This window comes from Gigantopelta aegis, chromosome 1, assembly GCF_016097555.1.
Source record: "Gigantopelta aegis isolate Gae_Host chromosome 1, Gae_host_genome, whole genome shotgun sequence".
NCBI classification, from domain to species: domain Eukaryota; kingdom Metazoa; phylum Mollusca; class Gastropoda; order Neomphalida; family Peltospiridae; genus Gigantopelta; species Gigantopelta aegis.
The window spans coordinates 7,994,177-8,017,779 of NC_054699.1; the positions used below are offsets into that span (position 1 = coordinate 7,994,177).

Genomic DNA, 23,603 nt, shown 5'->3' on the forward strand with positions numbered 1-23,603 from the left:
ATAAAAGAGAAAGAGGCAGACCTGATAATACCCGAGAATTCAAAGAGTTCAGCAAGAAGAAAACCGAGATATGCCATCGTGTATATAACAAGTGGTTGTAGTACTGAAACAAAATATAATACAACAACAAACATTATCATCATCATCTTATAATGTATATCACATATATTAAATACTAGAAGAAAGCCGAGATATGCCATCGTGTATATAACAAGTGGTTGTAGTACTGAAATAAAATATAACACAACAAGAAACATTATCATCATCATCTTATAATGTATATCATATATATTAAATACTAGAAGAAAGCCGAGATATGCCATCGTGTATATAACAAGTGGTTGTAGTACTGAAATCAACAACAGAATATAATACAACAAGAAAACATCATCATCATCATCTTATAATGTATATCATATATATTACTACTCAAAAGAATTTAAGGGTAAAAAATTTATAACCAAATAAGTTTCAGAGTGTATTAGGTTGATGATGTAAACTACACCAAATTTTTTATTTATTGTTCCATATTTACAAAAAACCACAAATAAACGTCACTGTATACAAGAAAGTCACATGACATGCTGTCAAAGTTGAAGGTTGTCAAACATGGATTTTACACATTAGAACATTCGTTTAATAGTGTGTGAATCCACCCCTGGCGCGAATACACTCGACACATCGTTGCCTCATGCTGTTGATCAGACGTCTGAAGAACTCTTGGGGAATGGTCTGCCACTCTGCCATAAGAAGTTGACCCAGATCATGAAGGTTGGCCGGAGGGGCATGGTTATCCCGAACTCTCCTGTCTAATTCGTCCCAGGCGTTCTCTATTGGGGCCAAGTCAGGCGAATATGCTGGCCAATCCATCCTGGCGATACCTTGTTGTCTGAGAAAGTCCGTTACCACCCTGGCGCGGTGGGGTCTGGCATTGTCATCCTGCAAAACTGACCCGCCGCCAATCTGCTGAAGGCCTGGGAGAACCAACGGCCGGATAATCTCATTCAGATAGCGGATTCCATTCAGATTGCCATCCACCACATAGAGGGGGGTCCTGTGGTGGATAGAGATGCCGCCCCACACCATGACGCTGCCACCACCGAACCGATGACGTTGTCTAACGTTAACATCAGCGAAGCGCTCCCCAGGACGTCTGTAGACACGAACCAGACCGTCGTTGAACTGGAGACTAAACCTGGACTCATCAGTGAACATCACTCGACCCCACTGAACACGTTGCCACCGCAGATGAAGCGTGCACCAGTGACGTCTGGCCGTTCTGTGACGTGGTAGGAGTGGTGGTCGAACAGCCTGGCGACGGCAGCGTAGATTATTGGCTCTCAGACGATTGCGTATGGTTTGATCAGACACTCGAGTTCCAGTCGCAGTCCGCAGATTGTCACGTAATCGGCGTGCAGTGGTTGTGCATTGACGTAGAGCCATATTGGTGATGTAGCGGTCCTCTCTATTTGTAGTGCTTAGGGGTCTTCCCGAACGTGGACGATTTCGAACAGAATTCGTTGCTTGGTACCGTTGCCACAGTCGGCCAACGACACTCTGATTGACACCAAGTCTCAGAGCAACATTTCTTTGCGTATTGCCATCCTGAAGCCAAGCAATAGCCCTTCCTCGATCTTCGATAGTCAGTTGAAGTCGTACCATTGTCGAATTTGGAGTGTGCACCGTACACGAACGCAAGCTCCAATTATACGGAAATTCAGCATTGGGAACATGGAATACACGTGCAAAGCGTGCAAATGAAGCGCTTTGTGAAAAAGCAAGTTATGGGCATTTAGCAGACCTTTCGCTTTCGCCCTAATTTACGTGCAAATGTAAGCATGTTTTCGCCATTAGAACTAGTCGACAGTGTCAATGACAGTGGATTTTAATTCATTTATGGGTTGCTTAGACCCACTTTCGTCAAAATGGAACAATACCATGCGTGACATTATGGTCTAGCTAATATAATTGACATTCAGAAAATAATGTCGAAAATATCGTCTGACCCTTAAATTCTTTTGAGTAGTATATATTAAATACTAGAAGAAAACCGATATATGCCATCGTGTATATAACAAGTGGTTGTAGTACTGAAATCAACAACAAAATATAATACAACAAGAAACATTATCATTATCACCATACAGTGTATATCACATACAATGTATCTTTATTACTAGAAGAAAACCGAAATATACCATCGTGTAAATAACAAGAGGTTGTATAGTACTGAAATCAACAACAAATACAATAAGAAACATTTTCAACATCAATATACATGTATATCACATATCTTTAATACTAGAAGAAAACCGAAATATACCATCGTGTAAATAACAAGAGGTTGTATAGTACTGAAATCAATAACAAATACAATAAGAAACATTTTCATCATCAATATACAATGTGTATCGTACATATCTTAAACGTCTACATTTATCAAAAACGTAATTTACTATTGTTTGGTATCTACGTATACCTTTTACAATATATATGAAATATCAATAAAATAAATAAATAATTTTTTACCCATTTTTAATATATTCGCAATAAAAAGTCATGTTTTTCCCCATCGCTTGTCAAAAAGCCTCTGAACTCCAAGAGTCAAGTCACGTGACCCCGTGATGCGTTAACCGGCATAACATGAATGCGTAATTTGCAGCTCGGAGACAAAAACAAAGCCCGAATGTTAATGCCGAGGTGTACATTGTTCATATTTGGCACAAAGATACACCTCAACACGATACATTTATGTTTTTAATAAATGTATGAAAAATATTTTTTTGAAAAAAATCGCATTTTTCATGTTCGGGCTGTACATAACGATATCACAAACATCGCCCGAAGACAAAAACAGACAGGCCTACTGAATGTTAATGCAATTTTTTCAAAAAAAAATAATTCCTACATTTATTGTTTTAACATATACAGTCAGACCTCGTTACAATGACCATCGTTACTGCGACATTTACACCATCCGACCACAGGGAACAAACGTACACCAGTGTTATTCTGTTCATTACAATGGAATTCACCTCTTCTGACACCGACAGGGCAAATTAGGAACAAACGTGCATCCGACATTTGAAAACACCTCTTTACAACGACATTACATAATCACAGATACCGTAGCATATTGGCAGTACACACACAACCACTTAGATTCCTTGATCTCGTAGTGAGCAGACTGTGTCACATGCTGTCCGAGCTACCGATGTCTGCGAAATCTGTAGACATGTATTGCTTTTGCAAATAAGCCAATTAAATGATTAACTTCAAACAATAAAATCTTCTATTTTCATATTTTGTAAACGAAATAGGTACGGTACCAATCGTAGATGTCTGTAACCAAGTAATGATTAGACTGACGATGAATGCGCCTACTTTAATATATTTATTGATGTTTTTTAAAAACATATTTAATGTATGTACGTGTATTTGTTGTTTTTAATAATAATTGCAATACATTAATTATTTAAATGCTATCCAGTCATCAGTTAATATTAACTAGTATTTTTTTTTTAACATATATAAATGCATCGTGTTGAGGTGTATCTTTGTGCCAAATATGAGCAAGGTACACCTCGGCATTAACATTAAGACTTTGTTTTTGTCTCCGGGCTACGTCCGGGCTCCGTGCTGCAAATAGGCTGACCGTATTTGGCTCGACAGATCATCGTCGGTGTACTACGGTTCAAACTGATAGGGAAGTACCCCCAACAGATTTTCTCCTTCTTCCTCACCAATCGAGGTAGCATTAGAATAAATAGACAAATGTGACAAGTCCAAAATGTCCAGACTAACGTCCGATAAGAATAAGCTATTTTCCGAAGAATCATTACATGCTGTCACCATGCTAACCTACTAATGAATGAGTGGAATTTACCTGATGCTACGTCACAGGTCAGATGCGGGTCAACTCGACTGGATCAGTGTTTTTTCCCCCCGAGCATTTTACAATTTTTATTAATAATTGGGGTGGTATTTTTGTTTTTTTATGGTTAATAATGTAATCTTTATGTATTTTTTTGTATACTATATTATTAATAATGTGCCATGATTGTGGACCTTAAAACAGTTACAGTTTGTTTTGTTTAATAACACCACTAGAGCACATTGATTTATTAATCATTGGCTATTGTACGTCAAACATTTTGTAATTCTGACATATAGTCTGAAAGGAAATCTGCTACATTTTTTCATTAGTAGCAATTAAGGGATCTTTTATATGCACCATCCCACAGACAGGACAGCACATACAACGTCCTTTGATATACCAGATGTGGTGCACTGGCTGGAACGGGAAATAGCCCAATGGGCCCACAGATGGAGATCAAGCTCTTTACCACTGAGCTACGTCCCCCCCACCCCCCAACACCCCAGCTATTGGATGTCAAACATTTGGTAATTTTGACATGCAGTCTTAGAGAGGAAACCCGCTACATTTTTCCATCAGTAATTTTATATGCACCCTCCCACAGACAGGATAGCACATGGCCTTTATTCACGTGTTATTTAACATCTCATATGGCATGTGTGTTATCAGTTTGACATGTGATGTGACTGGCTGCTCCTAGGTGATGACCCAGTTGCCACAGCCATACTATCCAATGAAATAAGCATGATCGGAATTGATAGCTCTATGACATGTAAGCTAACTTGAAACTGATTGCTGACACATAAGTTAACTGCAAGTGCTGTAAATACATTTTATTTGGAAAAGTAATTTAAATTTGTTTAAAACCTGGTTTTAGAGGTTTAAAAATGTATCTAACTCGCTTTTATTCATTAGATATATTTTTAATTAACTTGTTGTAAGATAAATAGTATCAAACAGCCACTCATGTAGTATTCTCTACATTTGATACTACAATCTTTTACATACACTTTCCAACAGACATACAGCACATACCATGGCTTTTGATATACCAGGCACTGGTTGAGATGGGGGAAATCCAATGGGTCCATTGAGTGAGTTTGATCCAAGGACTTCAGGCAAGCTCTCTTTGGTGAGCTAGATCTCACCCCTCCACCCACCCCCACCCTCTACACTCCCCCAACCCCCTCAAGATACGTACATGTAGTGTCATCTATAGTTGACACTGTACATCAAATATAAACCGTGCTAATTACCTTTGACCTTGCTGGTAAACCGTGTGAGAATTGCCGTACCGGCTCCTGCCAGCACACCGAGAATAAAACCACCGAGACACACGACGATGAACTTAACAACACCCAGAACAATCTGAAAAAGCAGAACTTAGTTTGAAATGAAGAAGGAGGAGGAAATGTTTTATTTAACGACGCACTCATCACATTTCATTTACGGTTATGACGTCGGACATATGATTAACGACCACATTGATATTGAGAGAGGAAACCCGCTGTCGCTACTTCATGGGCTACTCTTTTCGATTAGCAGCAAGGGATCTTTTATATGCACCATCTCATAGACAGGATAGCACATACCATTGCCTTTGATGTACCAGTCGTGGTGCACTGGCTGGAGCGAGAAATAGCCCAATGGGCCCACCGACAGGGATCGATCCCAAACCAACCACACATCAAGTGAGCGCTTTACCACTGGGCTATGGAAAGAAAGAAATGTTTTATTTAACGATGCACTCAACACATTTATTTATGGTTATATGGCGTCAATCATATGGTTAAGGACAACACAGATACTGAGAGAGGAAACCCGCTGTCACCACTTCATGGGTTACTCTTTTTCGATTAGCAGCAAGGGATCTTTAATATGCACCATCCCATAGACCGGGTAGCACATACCACAGCCTTTGATGTACCAGTTGTGGTGCACTGGCTGGAGCGTGAAATAGCTCAATGGGTCCACTGACAGGGATCGATCCCAAACCGATCGCGTGCTTTACCACTGGGCTACAACATGTACATCTCGCCCCTTATTTTAAAATGAATGCAAATATAAAGTAAATGGTGGTGTGCAACCGTAACCTCTGTTAGAGAGAGAGAGAGAGAGAGAGAGAGAGAGAGAGAGAGAGAGAGAGAGAGAGAGAGAGAGAGAGAGAGAGAGAGAGAGAGAGAGAGACAGACACAGACAGACAGACAGACAGACACACACAGAAAGAGAAAGAAACCAAGCAATTATTCCAGTAGCATGAACCATTGCTGGATACACTGATAATCACAAATCCGGACACGTACATGTTCAGGGTGTATGTTCTGCATTGTATTGTAATTCTGCATCACTTTATAGAGGACCACAGTAACACCATCTGAAAATTGAAACAATGACTTACTACAGGGGTTTTGTTTGGTGTTTTTTTCTCAGTTCAAAGTACAAACAATTGCATTTTATTGCCCCACAAAACATCAATGATGTCAGAATTGGGGAGCCCTGATTCATCATTTCACAGCTTAGTAAGGTAAACCTGACTTACTAGTTTTACAAAGGAAAGGAATGTTTGCTTAATGAGTCATCTGAACATTGCTTAAAATTTAAAGCTGCAATCATGAATATGTCTATTTTTTTTACTAACCTTTTACATCAGATCATGCACATTAATTTTCTTAATAAATGTCTTCGAACTGTTGGCTTACTCTGAGGGGAATGTGCAGTTATTGATGTGTATCTTGTGTTACTGATGTGAATGCTGTTATTGATGTTAATAGCATTCACTGTGTTGATGCTGCACGTTGATGTGCATCTTGTGTTACTGATGTGAATGCTATGTTATTGATGTTAATAGCATTCAGTGTTGATGCTCCACGTTGATGTGCATCTTGTGTTATTGATGTGAATGCTATGTTATTGATGTTAATAGCATTCACTGTGTTGATGCTGCACGTTGATGTGTATCTTGTGTTACTGATGGGAATGCTATGTTTTTGATGTTAATAGCATTCACTGTGTTGATGCTGCACATTGATGTGTATCTTGTGTTACTGATGGGAATGCTATGTTTTTGATGTTAATAGCATTCACTGTGTTGATGCTGCACGTTGATGTGCATCTTTTGTTACTGATGGGAATGCTATATTTTTTATGTTAATGGCATTCATGGTGTTGATACTGTATGTTCATGTGTATCTTTTGCTATTGATGGGAATATGTTATTGATGTGAATATCATTCACAGTGTTGATACTGCACATTGATGAGTACAATGTATCTTGTGTTACTGATGGGAAGGAAGGAAATGTTTTATTTAATTACACACTCAACACATTTTATTTACGGTTATATGGTGTCATTACTGATGTGAATGCTATATTCTACTGATGTTAATAGCATTCATGCTATGAATGTGGAACTCACCATTGAGCAATGATTCTCCAAATAAAAGAAAATATAAAACATGGTTGACACCGACTTCAGAAAACACGGCAAGAACCTGCAAAGACAACAGAATAACGATGATGATGATGATGATGATAATGATGATAATAATAATAATATTGATAATGATGATGATGATGATGGTGATGATGATGATGATAATGATGATGGTGATGATGATGATAATGATGATGGTGGTGATGATGATGATGATAATAATATTGATAATGATGATGATGATAATGATAATAATAATAATAATAATATTGATGATGATGACAATGATGATGATAATGGCAACGATGATGATGATAATAATAATATTCATGATGATGATGACAATGATGATGATGACGATGATGATGGTAATCATCATAAGAATAGGAATATCTATAACCAGTTGATTCTCTGTCCCTCTACTTTTCTTTTTCCCGCATTTTATTTATTCTTAGTTAGAAATTTTAATAGGCTCCCAGAAAACATCACATTAATCACCCTTGGGTCCTAAATTATAAAAACAGCAATTGTAAAGTTCTATAGGTTGAGAATTTAGTTGAATTCCATGCTTCTGCTAATTTAAGAGTTTTAGTCGGAAACATAGAATAATTAGATAACACCATTACTACTATAATGATTACGTCCACTGGTCTATATGTTACTACATGTATAAGAAACTCACTGGTACTAAAAATAAAACGTGTAACTATAAAGCTTAATAAGCATTCTGAGAGTACTGTTAAAGTGCTGTTCCAGATGTATGATGTATTGAGCTATATCAATCAAAATATTATTTAATATGATTAGAAAATTATTTTAAAAAATGTAAAAAAATTATATACCGGTATATTTTCCATTTAAAAATATTCCCCTGAAAAACAGAACCAGCTGAATTCGTTTCGTCATGATCTGTGACGTCACGAAGGGAACTCCTTTCGATAGTCAGCGCCATTGTTCATTGCTTCTTTTGTGTTTATTATGGTTAAACGGCGTGTTGGTGGCGGCTGTAGCAATACAAAAACCGATAAATTTAGTCTTCACGCATTTCCTAGTAATGTTGCTGTGAGAAAGCTGTGTGTGAATTTGATTAAAACAACGTGGAAATACTGGACAGGAAGAAAATGCCGGAGACAGTTGCAACAGCAGACACTTTAGTTGCGATTCATCCGAACTGGCTTGTCGGCTTAAGCGAGATATAGGAATACCATGTGTTATGGCTTTTAAAAAAAGATGCCGTACCAACAATTTTACTGCGACACAAAACAAATGACAAGCCGATGCCATCCACACCGAAACGACCTTGGGGTGCATATCATCAATGTCCCAAATTGCGTTATGCTTTCAACTCCGGTCAGTTTGTTTTCTCATGCACGGTTTGTGCAATCATCGAGATCCGATTTGTTGTCATTTGCATCTCGTTCATTTGTGAGATTTTTCTTTACAGTTCGAGAAAATTAAAACAATAAAGTACGGACAAGTAAGTATCTATAGCCTAGTCCGTCCCATCCTACAAAAATGTAGGGGTTTTTTTGTAAAAAAAGAAAGAAAATACATTAAATTAATTTTAATATACCTTTCCAGAGAAAACCTTTTTTCATACTATGGAATGTGCTATAAGTTATTTATTTCTGAGCAGACTGTTTTCACAACTGCACACAAAAAATAGTATTGTTTTGTTATTTCCAAAACACTTACTTTTTTTTTTACGTCAAAATAAAGTGAAATTATTCACACAAAAAAACATCTTCACAGATGGATGGGACGGACTAAGTCGTTTTTGTTTATTTTTTAAAATTAAAATAAGTTATTTATTTCTGAGCAGACTGTTTTCACAACTGCACACAAAAAATAGTATTGTTTTGTTATTTCCAAAACACTTTTACTTTTTTTTTTTACGTCAAACTAAACTGAAATTATTCACAAAAAAACCCATCTTCATAGAGGGATGGGACGGACTAAAAGTCGTTTTTGTTTATTTCTTAAAATTACCGATATCGTGTCCACTTGACTCGTAGAATTCAAGAGTTATTTATCGTCTTTTCTACTACATCACAAGTATTAGAATATACAGTGTAGCAAAATAATTCGCACGAAAAGCTGAAGAACAAAACAAGAATAAAAGTTGTAAATTAGTGGTAAGCTGTCTCCACAACCATTTTCATCGTCATCAGTCAGGCCGGTGGTTCGTCGGAAGATGTTCCAGGTTCAAACTGATAAGGCATTATTTGTTGTGTTGCACAAATATTAGTCCAGTCGTCATTACTACACTATTCATCATCGAAAGAAGAATCGCATGATCAATGAGCTTGGCAGTCGTTGTCGGTCCCACTTTCACTTGCGCTGGAAGTCATCTCGTGGTAGGTTTCAGTGAAGCAAATGTTTTTACCGAGAATTTTACTCGGTTGTTTCCGGCAGTGTTCTACGGGAGTGATGTTTTAATACTTTTATGCGTCATTTTCGTAATTATTGATTTACATATCGGTGTAAAATATTATTGCAATGAATTAAGAAAGCATTTAATTATGGAATTTGAAATTTTAGTGTATGGTCTGGCACAGCACTTTAAAGTAATACATGTCCCCTTCTGGGCCCAATGCATTTCCGTATCTCCTCAATTCAATAGATATTACTCTGAGAAAAATGGGTCAATCACAATGAAAGTTAAACTTGATTATCTATACCAGTACATGTACATACAAAATTTCAGTTTAATATTTTGAGTCATTACAAAAAAATGAAACATTTTAATGTCATAAATTGAAGGGCCATAACTCTATAAAAATGGGTAAATCGCCATTTAAATCAAACTTGATCTGTAACAGTACATGATAAAACCATACACAAAATTTCAGCTGAATATTTTGAGGCACTGTGAAAAAAATGTCCGGAAAACTATATGTAGGACAGACAGACGGATATGAAACCTATAAATTACTCACTGCAACGGGATCCACTGCTACTATTAACGACGAGAAGACAAGAATCTGAACTAGAGACATTGGCATCGGTAACACACCCATAGCACCACTGATGGCCAACCCATACAGAGTGAGACCTAGATAATAAAACATTACATCAGTAAGACTACTCCCTCAGTATGATTAAGAGAGGCAGAGAGAAAGGGAGGGGGAGGAAAGGGAGAGAGAGAGGGAGAGGGAGAGGGAGTGGGAGAGGGAGAGGGAGAGAGAGAGAGAGAGAGAGAGAGAGAGAGAGAGAGAGATAGTGAAGGAGAGATAGTGGAGGGGAGAGAGAGAGAGGGAGGGAGAGATAGTGGAGGAGAGAAAGATAGTGGAGGAGAGAGAGAGAGAGAGAGCGAGCGAGAGAGAGATATAGTGGAGAGAGAGAGAGAGAGAGAGAGCGAGAGAGAGAGAGAGAGAGAGAGAGAGAGAGAGAGAGAGAGAGAGAGAGAGAGAGAGAGAGAGAGAGAGAGTGAAAGAGCGAGAGAGATAGTGGAGAGAGAGTCTCTCTCTCTCCACTATCTCTCTCTCTCAAGAGAGCCCTTTACAACTGGGCTACATCTCGCCCCTTATTTTGAAATGAATGCAAATATGAAGTAAATGGTGGTGTGCACCGTAACCTCTGTTCTATACAGAACGGAGGAGAGCAGGGGGGAGGGAGAGAGAGAGAGAGAGAGAGAGAGAGAGAGAGAGAGAGAGAGAGAGAGAGAGAGAGAGAGAGAGAGAGAGAGAGAGAGAGAGAGAGAGAGAGACAGAGAGAGAGAGAGAGATAGTGAGTGAGAGAGAGAGAGGAGAGAGGAGAGAGAGAAGAGAGAGAGAGAGAGAGAGAGAAAGAGATAGTGAGTGAGAGAGAGAGAGAGAGAGAGAGAGAGAGAGAGATAGTGAGTGAGAGAGAGAGAGAGAGAGAGAGAGAGAGAGAGAGAGAGAGAGAGAGAGAGAGAGAGAGAGAGAGAGAGAGAGAGAGAGAGAGAGAGAGAGAGAGAGAGAGAGAGAGAGAGAGAGAGAGAGAGAGAGAGAGAGAGAGAGAGACAGATAGTGAGAGAGAGAAAGAGTTAGAGGGAGATATGGAGACAGAGAGACATCTAGACAACAACCTAAGCAATTATTCCTAAAGAAGTCATTTGGCATCTGAACCTGATTAATGGACAATGCACACAAAATAAAGTGCGAGTAACAAAAGGAAGAAAAGGACAGTGCTGTTTAAATGATGACTATTTGGCTATTGTAAGAACATGCCATACGCAGCCTTTGATACACCAATCATTGGACATTGACTAGGATGAGCAAATCACTAGAAAAGCACTTGCCTCATGCACATTTGATTTAGGTTCGATCCCCGTCAGTGGATCCATTGGCCTATTTCTTACTTCAACTGGTTTAACACAGACTATGGTATGTACTCTCTTGTCTGTGGGATAATGCATATTAAAGAGTAGCTCATGGCATGGTGACAGCATGTTTCTTCTCTAATTAAGTGTGTGGCATCTGAACATTCCAATAGTATGATTACTGGCTGGAATGAAAAACAGGCGAATTGGCCAGCCTACGTACTGACAGAGATGAATCTACACCCAACCCTATTGGTCATATCAATTAGGTACTTGCCTATAATAATTAGTAGCAAAAACATGATTTTATTAAAACAGTAACTGATTGTATTTTGCATCAGGACACAATGTCATAATTTAGGAAGGTGTGACTGCAGCTTTAGAAATCAACTTTGGCAAAACCTTTAGGCCACCCACCTACCAACAAGTGCTTAGATGTTGCAGGGTGGTGGAGGGTGGGGGGATGTATGTGTGGGGTGTGGGGTGGGGGTGGTGGGATGTGTGTGTGTTCAAATATGAACCTAGTGGACACTTTTGTTTTCCCTGGACACCTATATGAATAGCCTAACAAAGCACTGTAAAACATTGTTTTAGCCTCAACAAGGGGGTGCGGGGTGGGGTGGTATATGACCCCCCCCCCCCCCCCAACCCTCCCAGTCTCTGCCCCTGAAGTGATAATTTGTGAAACTAAAACTGAAACTGAAAGCCATCCATTCATGGTCATTGTTAACACGCCGGCTGCATACATACCCAACATGAAACATGCCAGAACTGTTCCCTATGAAAAGAAACAAATAACAAAATAAATTCATATTTAAATATATATATTTATCCTATAACTTACCCATGATATCCATGTCATAAACCCATGTGTTAAATTTAGTGTACTAACCCGGTTAATAATGGTATGCAAATGTGCAAGGTCTCTAGGTAATGTGTTGCTGTGGATGGGTCATTTGTTTATAAGCCAACAAGACCTGTATACCTGAGCGTAACATTTCACAGATTTAGTTGAAATGCATGACGTCAAACTATTTTGTGCTAATCGTGACGTCATATTACTGTAAAAACTGACTTAAAATGTTATTTTAGAAGTGTTAAATGATAAACAAAATTCACTACTCATGTTTTTTAATATGTAAAATATCAACCTCGTCTAGTTAATCGGTAGACTCGGATGATATTTTCTATATTAAAGAACACTCGTGATGAATCTCCCCCCCCCCCCCCTTCTCTCTCTCTCTCTCTCTCTCCTCTCTCTCTCTATATATATATATATACACACAGCATTCTCAAAAGAATGGGATGTTTATTACATGTGGTTTTGGAAAATCCTTGGGATTTTCATCAATGATCGTTTATAATCTGTTTGTACTATATACAATCAACTTTAGACTATATACAACTGGTTAGATATATGAATTATTAGAATTATACACATCATTCCTTTGTTACTGCATTCGAGGCAAGCATTCTATTACTGTAGCATAGGGCAGGTATTCTATTACTGTAACATAGGGAAACCATTCTATTACTGTAACATAGGGAAACCATTCTATTACTGTAGCACAGGGCAGGCATTCTATTACTGTAACATAGGAAACCATTCTATTACTGTAACATAGGGAAACCATTCTATTACTGTAGCATAGGGAAACCATTCTATTACTGTAGCACAGGGCAGGCATTCTATTACTGTAGCACAGGGCAAGCATTCTATTACTGTAGCACAGGGAAAACATTCTATTACTGTAGCATAGGGCAAGCATCCTATTACTGTAGCTTAGAGCAAGAATTCTATTACTGTAGCTTAGGGCAAGAATTCTATTACTGTAGCATAGGGCAAGCATTCTATTACTGTAGCATAGGGCAAGAATTCTATTACCTTTAGCATAGGGCAAACATTTTTACAAATGTCATATTTTATAAACAGATGGACTAAACTACAATAATAAACTAACTAAACTAAAATAACAAAAAATTTCACCAAAACACAGCAGTAAGTACAGTAGGTTATCAGTTATTGCTCAGGTCAACTGTTGTTTTTGCAAAAAATTTACCCACGTCCACCACACCACATTTAGTCAATTCTTTAAAGCTACTGATCAATTAGCAGTTTTTTGGTTTTGTCAATTTTCCTATTTTTAATGTATTATAAAGTGTTCGCTGGAAAGATAAAATATGTGAAAATGATTAATGACGTTATGTCATCGTATATGTACTTATATGTACTAATAAGGGTTATTCAACTTTTACATAACCCCACAAAAAATGCATGCTTGCAGCTAGGTTGTTGCAAGGTACATGTACGCGAACCAACCAAAGTGGCAATATCGGCGATCGGCTCAGCGGTCGGCTCGGCGGTTTCGGCGGTCTTGGGGGAAAAAATATGTTTAAAAAAATTCGCCGATCAACGGATCGGCAATTTTGTAAAACTTTTATTTCAACAAGAATTACATAGAACTGTTTATTATTATTATTATTATATTGACCATGTACTTCGGTATTAACAGCTTCAAGTCATAAAAGTTAAACACAAATTTTAAAAAATAAATTGTTAAACTGACTCACGTGCAACTTGCGTCAGCTGTGAAAGAATTCATTATATATGTGGTTTGAGGGACGGATGTTTAAAACCAAATTGGCTATCAGACTATTTTGTTCCACACCAGTAACAACTTGCTGCGATTCTGCAAATTCGCACCGGTCACTTTGCTGCGAATCTTTACATGATGTAATTTAACTGACCGACAACCCTTGTAGATAGCTGACAAAAAGGAAAACTATTAGTAGTAATAAAGGAAAAGGAGCGTCACTGCATTTGTCTTGGGGGGGGGGGGGTATTGCCATGGGCGTACATGGGGGGTTCGATGGGTTCGACCGAACCCCCCCCCCCCCCGAAATCGCTTTTTTTAAATAATTTAATATATCTGACATTATTATATTTACTCATCATAGAAATTAATATCTCTGCAATCTATTTTGGAACCCCCCATTTCAAAATCCTATGTACGCCCATGACTGCGGTTTCAAGAGAAAAGAAGTGAAATCGACAAATAAATGTGCATGTGGCTTGCCTACGTGACGTGTCACAAGTGGCTAACAAAAAACTTCATTTTATTTGTATTATTATTACATGTATTATTATTTAGGTTTTTTTTTTAATTCGTTTCTTTTTTCTTTTTCTGTTTTTGCCAATGCAGATGCGTATGAAATAATGTAGCGGGGTGGGGTTTTTTTTTTTTTACTAAAACAATGTACACGGGCGCATGTGCAGAAAATTGAGTACGGGTGTCTAGACTGGTGAGAAATGTTTTAGGGAATGTCAGGTCATGCTTCGCAAAAAAAAAAACTTTTAAAAAGAAAATTCGGGAAGAGGGAGGGGTAGACACTGAAACACACCCCTGTGCGCCTGCGGCTGAATTTACCAATGGTCCAAACGATCGCGGGTCTGCAAGCTGCTTTGTTAATAGATCACCCAAAACATTTTAATTGAACCTTGATTGAGGGAATCTCATGACAACCTGTGAGCAGCTTCTTTTTTAAAAATTGGAACTCTTTTATTAGGAGTCTGAAACGTACGACAAAACCGAGTATTGATGAGGCTATATATATGACAGCCGTGTAAAGTACCTTTGAATTGTATATACAGTGCACGGCCGCCGTAGAGACTTCAAAATAATTTAAAATATATTATTTCTTGACACCCGCCCCCCCCCCCCCCCCCCGGGGGCGTGTGCAGGAATTTTAGCGGGGGGGGGGGGGGGGGTCTAGACTGAGGTGAGACCGTTTATTGGGGGTGACACGCTCCGCCGGACAATTATCGGGGGGGGGGGGGGGGAACAACAGAAAACAAAATTTGCTTAAGCATGGGATTGAGCAAGCGATTATTATTATTATTTATTTTTTATTTTATTTATTTTTTGGGGTATGGGGTTATTTTGTTTATTATTATTATTATTATTATTTTTTTTTTTTTTTACGGAGCTCAGTACACAGTACCACTGCAGACGCGTGTGTAGGGATTTTAGCATGGGAAGGTCTACACGGAGGCGAGCGAAGTTTACGGTGCGGGGTCGAGACATGTTTCCCGAAAAATTTATCACAAAAAAACAAAATGGCTTGTACTGCTCTTCTCTAACCGTACTGATCTGCGAAACTAGCTAAACTGTCCCGAATCATAGTTATTAATTATGCTTATCTGTAATAATAATGGTACATTGACGGTTCGAAAACACGCTGCTTAAGAATTATGTTCTATCTGCACTTTTTCGAAATGTTGGGAAATTGAGTTTAAAAGTTTGAGGTGTTGGTATTACTAAATAAGCTTTTATTACAAGGCACCAGGTATATCATATGTATTTTTAACTTGAACACTGTCAATTGGGCATATAAAACTCGACAAAATATTAGTAAATATTCCAAAACAAAATAAGACTTTGAGATAGAATATAATAATTACAACAAATGAAACTTACGCAGTAAATTATACTGTTCTATCTGCTTTACAATAGATTTGCCCATAGGTTTCTTATAAAGTGGAATAGTCGATGAACATTTCACATTTTCTTTATCCTGCATCTTCTACCGACTTGTTTCAATAAACGAACAAAACTCAATGGGCTATAGTGCTCTTTGACCTTTAATGTCTTTTCCTTCAATTTTGCTGTGGTGATTATCTACTTCCTGAATCGAAGAGAGCCCTGTTTCACAAAAGTTTTGCTGAATAATTTGGACTCTAGATCTGGCGATAAACTCTTTCAATGCAGTGAGCGTGATAGAGTTTCTGTTTTGCGTGACACATGAATCAGACAACAAAATAATGTAGTTTTTTTAACTCGGGGAAATCTGTTACAAACCTATCTAGGATTGCAATCAGTGCACTTGCCTACAACAACAATAAACTTGTCATGACGCGGGAACAAGTCAATGACATTTCAGCAGAGGTTCCAAGGGGTGCGAATGACAATTTTTATTCTGAATACATTGTAATGAAACTTTGCATGTGTTTACTTTGACATTCCATTTTGGTTACAAACACAATAAACTTGTTCTTGGAGATATATTTGTACCTGATTTCAAAAGATTAAAATGACTGGTTCTGACCTTACCATCATCAAAGAATTTTGGTGTCACATTTTCATGTTTGATAACATATGATTGGTCAGCTAAGATAGAACATTTTAACATTAGGACCGAGTGATTATTTTGAGAGAACAAAATAATTCCGTTAATATCTTTATTATAAGTAACAGTTTGCAACTGAAACCGGTTTCATCTTCAAGATTATAATGTCAGCTTTCCAATGATACCTATAACTCCATTTGACCCAATTTCGTCGATAGAACAGTATAATTCTCAAGCAGCAAACAGATAACACGTTTCCTTCCGACGGTTTCCAGTTACAATCCCCCGCTGTTAGTTTGTGTACTGTCCGTAGTTGGTGTGTATTTATTTTCTTTTTCAGATAATCTCAGAAGCTGATAATTTTTATTTATTTATATGTATTCATTCATTCATATATAATAATAATAATAATAATAATAATAATAAATAATAATAATAATTATTATTATTATTATAGTACTGCAGGGGCAATATTACACTATTCATATACGGTAGCAGGGTAAAATGGGTATGGCCCATACCCAAATTTTATTGCAGATTAAATTTTTTAAAGTTAACCTTGACAAAATTAATGACTCTTTATTATTACTGTGTGATTTTCATAACCCTTACCCTACACCTAACCCATATTATTTTTTGGGGAGGCCTCCATACCCCCTATTAACTGCTGTTGCATTCAGCAAACACATTTGTCACGGGGATTCTATAATACCCGTAACTGAATAAAACACGATTGTCCAAATATCTCTCCTAACTGTATATCTATTAGATCTCTCTGTAACGGGCAGTTCAAAACCGCTTTGGCTCGTCTAGGTATGATCAGAGATACGATCTTATATAAAGTATATATTATTATAGCATGTTTAGTTCACTAGAAAACACAACAAAAACACAATACACTTTGGAATCTGTATTAACCTATGCTGACAAATGTACTGCCGCAGTAGTTAATTAATAACAACAATAATAACAACCCAGAACTGATCACTTTTTTTTTTTTTTTTTTCTCTTTCACAATTTAGACCAATAGTCCAGTCTGTAAGATAAAATGAGCTGTTTTTTCCAGTTCGCCTCTCACAAAACTGATCACTTAATTAGTTAATCTCTAGGTGTCTAGTTTACACAATATGCTAATCACTTCACCGTGACACATCACCCACACGTGTAATAATTGAGAAACGCTAACACACACACGTGCGATAATGGAGAAACGCTTCCAGGGGAACTTAATTAATAAAGGAATTACAACACTATTCCTAACTGGTTAATTTTTAATTAACCCTAACTACTCATTCAATAACCTTGTAATACAGAATTAATACTGGTACCTATCACAATAAAGACAATAACCTACAGTTTACCTAGGTCCTCTAGGATGACTGGCTAAGCTTTATATATATATATATATCAGAACGGTGAGCCTACAGAATATGCTAATCACTTCACCGTGACACAACACCCACACGTGTGATAATTGAGAAACGCTAACACACACACGTGCGATAATGGAGAAACGCTTCCAGGGGAACTTAATTAATAAAGGAATTACAACACTATTCCTAACTGGTTAATTTTTAATTAACCCTAACTACTCATTCAATAACCTTGTAATACAGAATTAATACTGGTACCTATCACAATAAAGACAATAACCTACAGTTTACCTAGGTCCTCTAGGATGACTGGCTAAGCTATATATATATATATATATATATATATATATCAGAACGGTGAGCCTACAGAATACTGCGTCAGATGACCGGCAGCACCGTCTAAATAATATTGGTATAATACAGTATTAAAATATTTAAAGTCACATCAATCACATCAAGGTTATACACAGAGCAGAAAATATATATTTACCAAAGTCCCGTCTGAACTAATATAGATCGTTCAGTGGACGACGTCCGTGATCCCCTGGAGCCTTCCTAGTTCTCCTAGATATCTCTAAACCCTAGCTATTTATTCAAAACTCTCAGAGACAGCGAATATCGCCTGGGGGTACAACGCGGTACCTCACCTATCATCTGATATTCCACCTCTCCCAGAGTCGGAATATTTTTCTCTGATCGTCAGACTGGCTGACGCCATCGTCGCCAAATCACGATTGTAAAAACCGCACTCGCGGAGGTATTACGTAACTACTCGCCACATGGCCTCCTCACCTGGCTGGGTGTGTATTAGAAGTACAGCTCGAGGACCGTCGCGCAGAAGTATTACGTAACAAGTTGCCCACCTGAGCTAAGTGCAATGAAACTTCACACGGCCCTCTAACACAATTAATATCGCCACAGGCGAAAACAAATTAAGAGCATGTACCGTCACACACCCCCACCTCAAAAAGGATATTTCCTCTACTCTAGGAATAGGGAAATATACTACATTAAAACAAAAGTGCGTTAACCGACGCATCCGGGCATTTATATCACATGTAATAATAAGGTGACTACCAGTAATCACACTGAGTCTCCGAGTCCCGGGTATACAAATAAAATATATATAAACAAAACAGAAATCAAGAATGTCAACACATTATCATAACGTTCAACTTCGGGACAGGGCATCAGCGATTACATTGGATGTGCCCTTGATATGTTCAGTGGTAATTGGGTATTCTTGCAGAAGAAGACTCCATCTCAAAACTCTGGTTGGGGGCTTTCATTAGGATGGTCCAGTCCGTCTTCGTCATCTTGGAACAGCACAGCTCCAGCACCCACGTCACTGGAATCCACAGCTAGCTTGAACGGCATTCGGTAGTCTGGTGCTGCCATCACGGAGACGAGTAGCGCATCTGCTTGAGACGGTTGAATGACTTCTCGCATTCACCTGACCACTGGAACTTTCTTTTTCAGAGACGCACGTTTTCCAGGTTTTCTCCGATAGGCATGCTGTCGAATCGGTGTAGCGTTGGGTTCCAGGCGCACATCCTGGCTTAAGGTATTAGTAACTGTTGGATGGTCCTGACAAATGGAAACATTGTCTTGTATCAGCGTAGTCAACTTTGCTCGCTGGGGGCTCAAGTCTGCTATAATCTGGCTGTTGGTTAATTTTCTCTCTGCAGTCTTGACGTCATCACAGGAATTGAGTGACTCTCAATTTGGACCGGTAACTCTGGAACTATCGGCAGTCTGTCAAAATAACCTTTTAGCAAATTGATGTGACAATACCTACTTTTCCTAACCCTATCAGGAGTGTTTATCACATACCCTGTCTCATTAACCCGTTTGTTCACAACATAGGGCCCGAAATAACTGTTCTGCACAGAACCCCGTTTAATGGGAAGGTACAGCAGCACCTTATCCCCTGGTTTAAAATTCCGACTCCTGGCCTTCCCATCACACACTGATTTTATTTTGCTCTGAGCATGGCTCAGTTGCTTCCTAGCCTTCCTATCTCTAACTCGCTTATTCATTAATATTCCCTTATCATAACCTGACATCTGATCCTCCATCTCACCCTCTGTTAACAATGTAGTGCGAGCTGCCAACAATTTTGGATCAGCCCCCTGCTCTAGAATTAACTCTTGTCTATTACAAGGTAAATCCCCTCTATCAAACACAACTGGTTCAATTCCCCTCTGCGGGAGATCAACAGGTTCCACCACATTAGTTTCGTCAGTTGACTTATCTACCATTTTACTGATACTGACGCTGCCACCACCGAACCGGTGACGTTGTCTAACATTAACGTCAGCGAAGCGCTCCCCAGGACGTCTGTAGACACGAACCCGACCGTCGTTGAACTGGAGACTAAAACTGGACTCATCAGTGAACATCACTCGACCCCACTGAACACGTTGCCACCGCAGATGAAGCGTGCACCAGTGACGTCTGGCCGTTCTGTGACGTGGTAGGAGTGGTGGTCGAACAGCCTGGCGACGGCAGCGTAGATTGTTGGCTCTCAGACGATTGCGTATGGTTTGATCAGACACTCGAGTTCCAGTCGCAGTCCGCAGATTGTCACGTAATCGGCGTGCAGTGGTTGTGCACCATATTGGTGGTGTAGCGGTCCTCTCTATTTGTAGTGCTTCGGGGTCTTCCCGAACGTGGACAATTTCTAACAGAATTCGTTGCTTGGTACCGTTGCCACAGTCGGCCAACTACACTCTGACTGACACCAAGTCTCAGAGCAACATTTCTTTGCGTATTGCCATCCTGAAGCCAAGCAATAGCCCTTCCTCGATCTTCGATAGTCAGTTGAAGTCGTACCATTGTCGAATTTGGAGTGTGCACCGTACACGAACGCAAGCTCCAATTATACGGAAATTCAGCATTGGGAACATGGAGTACATGTGCAAAGCGTGCAAATGAAGCGCTTTGTGAAAAAGCAAGTTATGGGCACTTGGCAGACCTTTCGCTTTCGCCCTAATTTACGTGTAAATGTAAGCATGTTTTCGCCATTAGAACTAGTCGACAGTGTCAATGACTGTGGATTTTAATTCATTTATGGGTTGCTTAGACCCACTTTCGTCAAAATGGAACAATACCATGCGTGACATTATGGTCTAGCTAATATAGTTGACAATCAGAAAATAATGTCGAAAATATCGTCTGACCCTTAAATTCTTTTGAGTAGTATATGTGAGCTGGCGTAATTTCAAAAAGGAACTTTGGTACAGGTTTTATCTGGGGCAGATGTTGTTACTGGTGTATTCTCTCTAGCCACCATTTACCCTGTCAGCAATTACAAACGGATCGAGTGCAGTTTTTATATAGGGCTGTCATTTACATGTTCATTTGATTTGGATTTGGAAAAACGTGTAATCATAAAATATGCCATTTCTGTCCAATAACCGTACATGCACAATTGTGCCAACCCGATTTACGAAAGTAATTTGGGTGCAGGTTTGTCTGGTGTGTGCCTGTCTCTGTCTCTGTCTCTGTCTCTCTCTCTCTCTCTCTCTCTCTCTCTCTCTCTCTCTCTCTCTCTCTCTGTGTGTGTGGGGGGGGGGGGGGGGGGGGGGGGGGGGTTCTGGGGTTATTTCAGGTGTCATTTACTTTTATTTTATTTCTATTAGGGTCTTTTTCTTCAAATATATGTTTTGACTTTGATTGACATTTACAATATTGTGTCGATTTAAAAAAAACCCTAAAAAAAAAAACAAATAAAATTTAGTGCAGCAGGAGTAGAGAAACCAAAAGCAGTCTAATGGCTATATTTATTGTTTTATATTTTCACTTTCTGGAACACCCCCCCCCCCCCCCAAGTGTTTAATACAGTAAGTTCAAAAATAAAATAATAAGGCAGATGAAATAAGACCTTTATAACTTAGTATCTAGTATATTTTGTGTATTTCAATTTGTAAAATAAAATGTAATTTAACCCTCAACCCAGCCTAAAACGACACGTTGTAAGGCCATTTTATCAGACTGTATTTATGAATAATGAAATCAAATATCCTAGAAATCATCTACTCACATACTGAATTAAAACTGTGCAGGCATAGTCCCTAGGTCCCCATCATCGATCAAGGAACTTGTTTACCAAAATGTGTTACAGGCTTTTTTTTCTTTCTTTTTTATATATTATTATGCTCACCACAATCCGAAGTATGCAAAACATTTCTCTTTTACGGTCTTGTTTTGCCTGCCTTACAGCAAACCACCAAACGTCTCGAATACACAGACTCTCAAAGGAAGCAAATCACCACACCGTGCATGAGTGTTAATTCCCTCTTTTACACGTGTTATATGGGATAGCCGGTAATTGTAAAAGGTGGGGGGAAAATAGGTGTCATTGGGCCGGTGATGGGGCACAACTAGGCCAGTTGGTTCTATCGCATAAAGAAAGTATATCAGGCCCGTACGCGGGTTTTTTAATGTGGCGGGGGTGGGGGTGGAGGTCCGAATTCCTCGTGATGGGACCAGCAATGGGTAAGACTCGATAAGAATAACGTTATCTAAATATGATAGAAAAAAAACCTGTGGATCTTTGGTAAAAAAAAAACAAAAAAAAAACTAATAATAATAATATAAAAATGGACACCATATGTGCACGGTAGCAAACGAAAGTAAATATATACATGGAAGATGACGCCACGGTATTACATATAGCAACTGAAATTTTAGATGTATACTCTGCTTTTTTAAAGTCTAGGCCCCTATCCCCTTAATATATATTTTAAAAAACCCTACTTATATCCGCGCCTGGATGTTATTTATTGTTGCGATCTAGCAGTGATGACAGTAAATTGTCCTATCTTCCTAAAAAAAAAAAATCAATGAATAAAGTAAAAAATAAATGAGATGACGATGATTGGTTTCATCCACACTTAATTTACTTTGTTTTTAATTTATGATATTTGGACTGTCTTTGGATTTCTTTCTCTTTTTCAGGTATTTAATACAGTAAGTTCAAAGCCAAATAATAAGAAGACAAAGAAGAAAGACCGTTATAGTAGTGTCTGATATATGTTATGTATTTGTAGAATAAAATAAAATTATCAAGATATATTAACCAAAAACGCATTTAATGGTTAAAGAATTTAACCCACCCCAATAATGAATAATGAAATTAAATATCCCAGAATGCACCCACAAACATCTTGAATTAAAAAAAAAAAAGAAAACAAAAAAGAAAGAAGAAAGTCTAGACATCATTTATGTGGCATGTAATCAGAGGGGACTTTTGACCCAGGTAGAAGCGTACGTCTCTTCTTATCATCTTATCATCGGAACGAGTACTACAATTGCAATGCCTTCACCCCCAGTATGGTCATTTTTGAAATAACCCTATAAATGTAGAAACTCCACCAAACTCATAAATGTTAACAATGTTATACTGTTTGCTTGGTGAACCTTTCTAAAATGCGCCAAAATTCCTTCAAGACGAGGCGGGATTTAGCTCAGTCAATTGAGTGCTCGCTTGAGGTGCTTGCGTC

The 23,603-nt window shown here is 38.4% G+C and overlaps 1 protein-coding gene across 1 annotated transcript in view; it reads right to left on the reverse strand.

Annotated features, from left to right (window-relative positions):
* Positions 1-298: 298 nt before the first annotated feature.
* The window catches only part of LOC121370151 (Na(+)/H(+) exchanger protein 7-like), a 67,097-nt gene continuing 43,792 nt past the window's right edge, over positions 299-23,603 (reverse strand). The window contains exons 6-12 of the mRNA XM_041495269.1: positions 12,347-12,374; positions 10,251-10,366; positions 7,294-7,369; positions 6,181-6,251; positions 5,134-5,245; positions 2,041-2,090; positions 299-349 (exon numbers count right to left, since the gene is read on the reverse strand). Of these exons, the coding sequence (XP_041351203.1) occupies positions 299-349; positions 2,041-2,090; positions 5,134-5,245; positions 6,181-6,251; positions 7,294-7,369; positions 10,251-10,366; positions 12,347-12,374 (504 nt within the window). The remainder of the gene's footprint in view (positions 350-2,040; positions 2,091-5,133; positions 5,246-6,180; positions 6,252-7,293; positions 7,370-10,250; positions 10,367-12,346; positions 12,375-23,603) is intronic.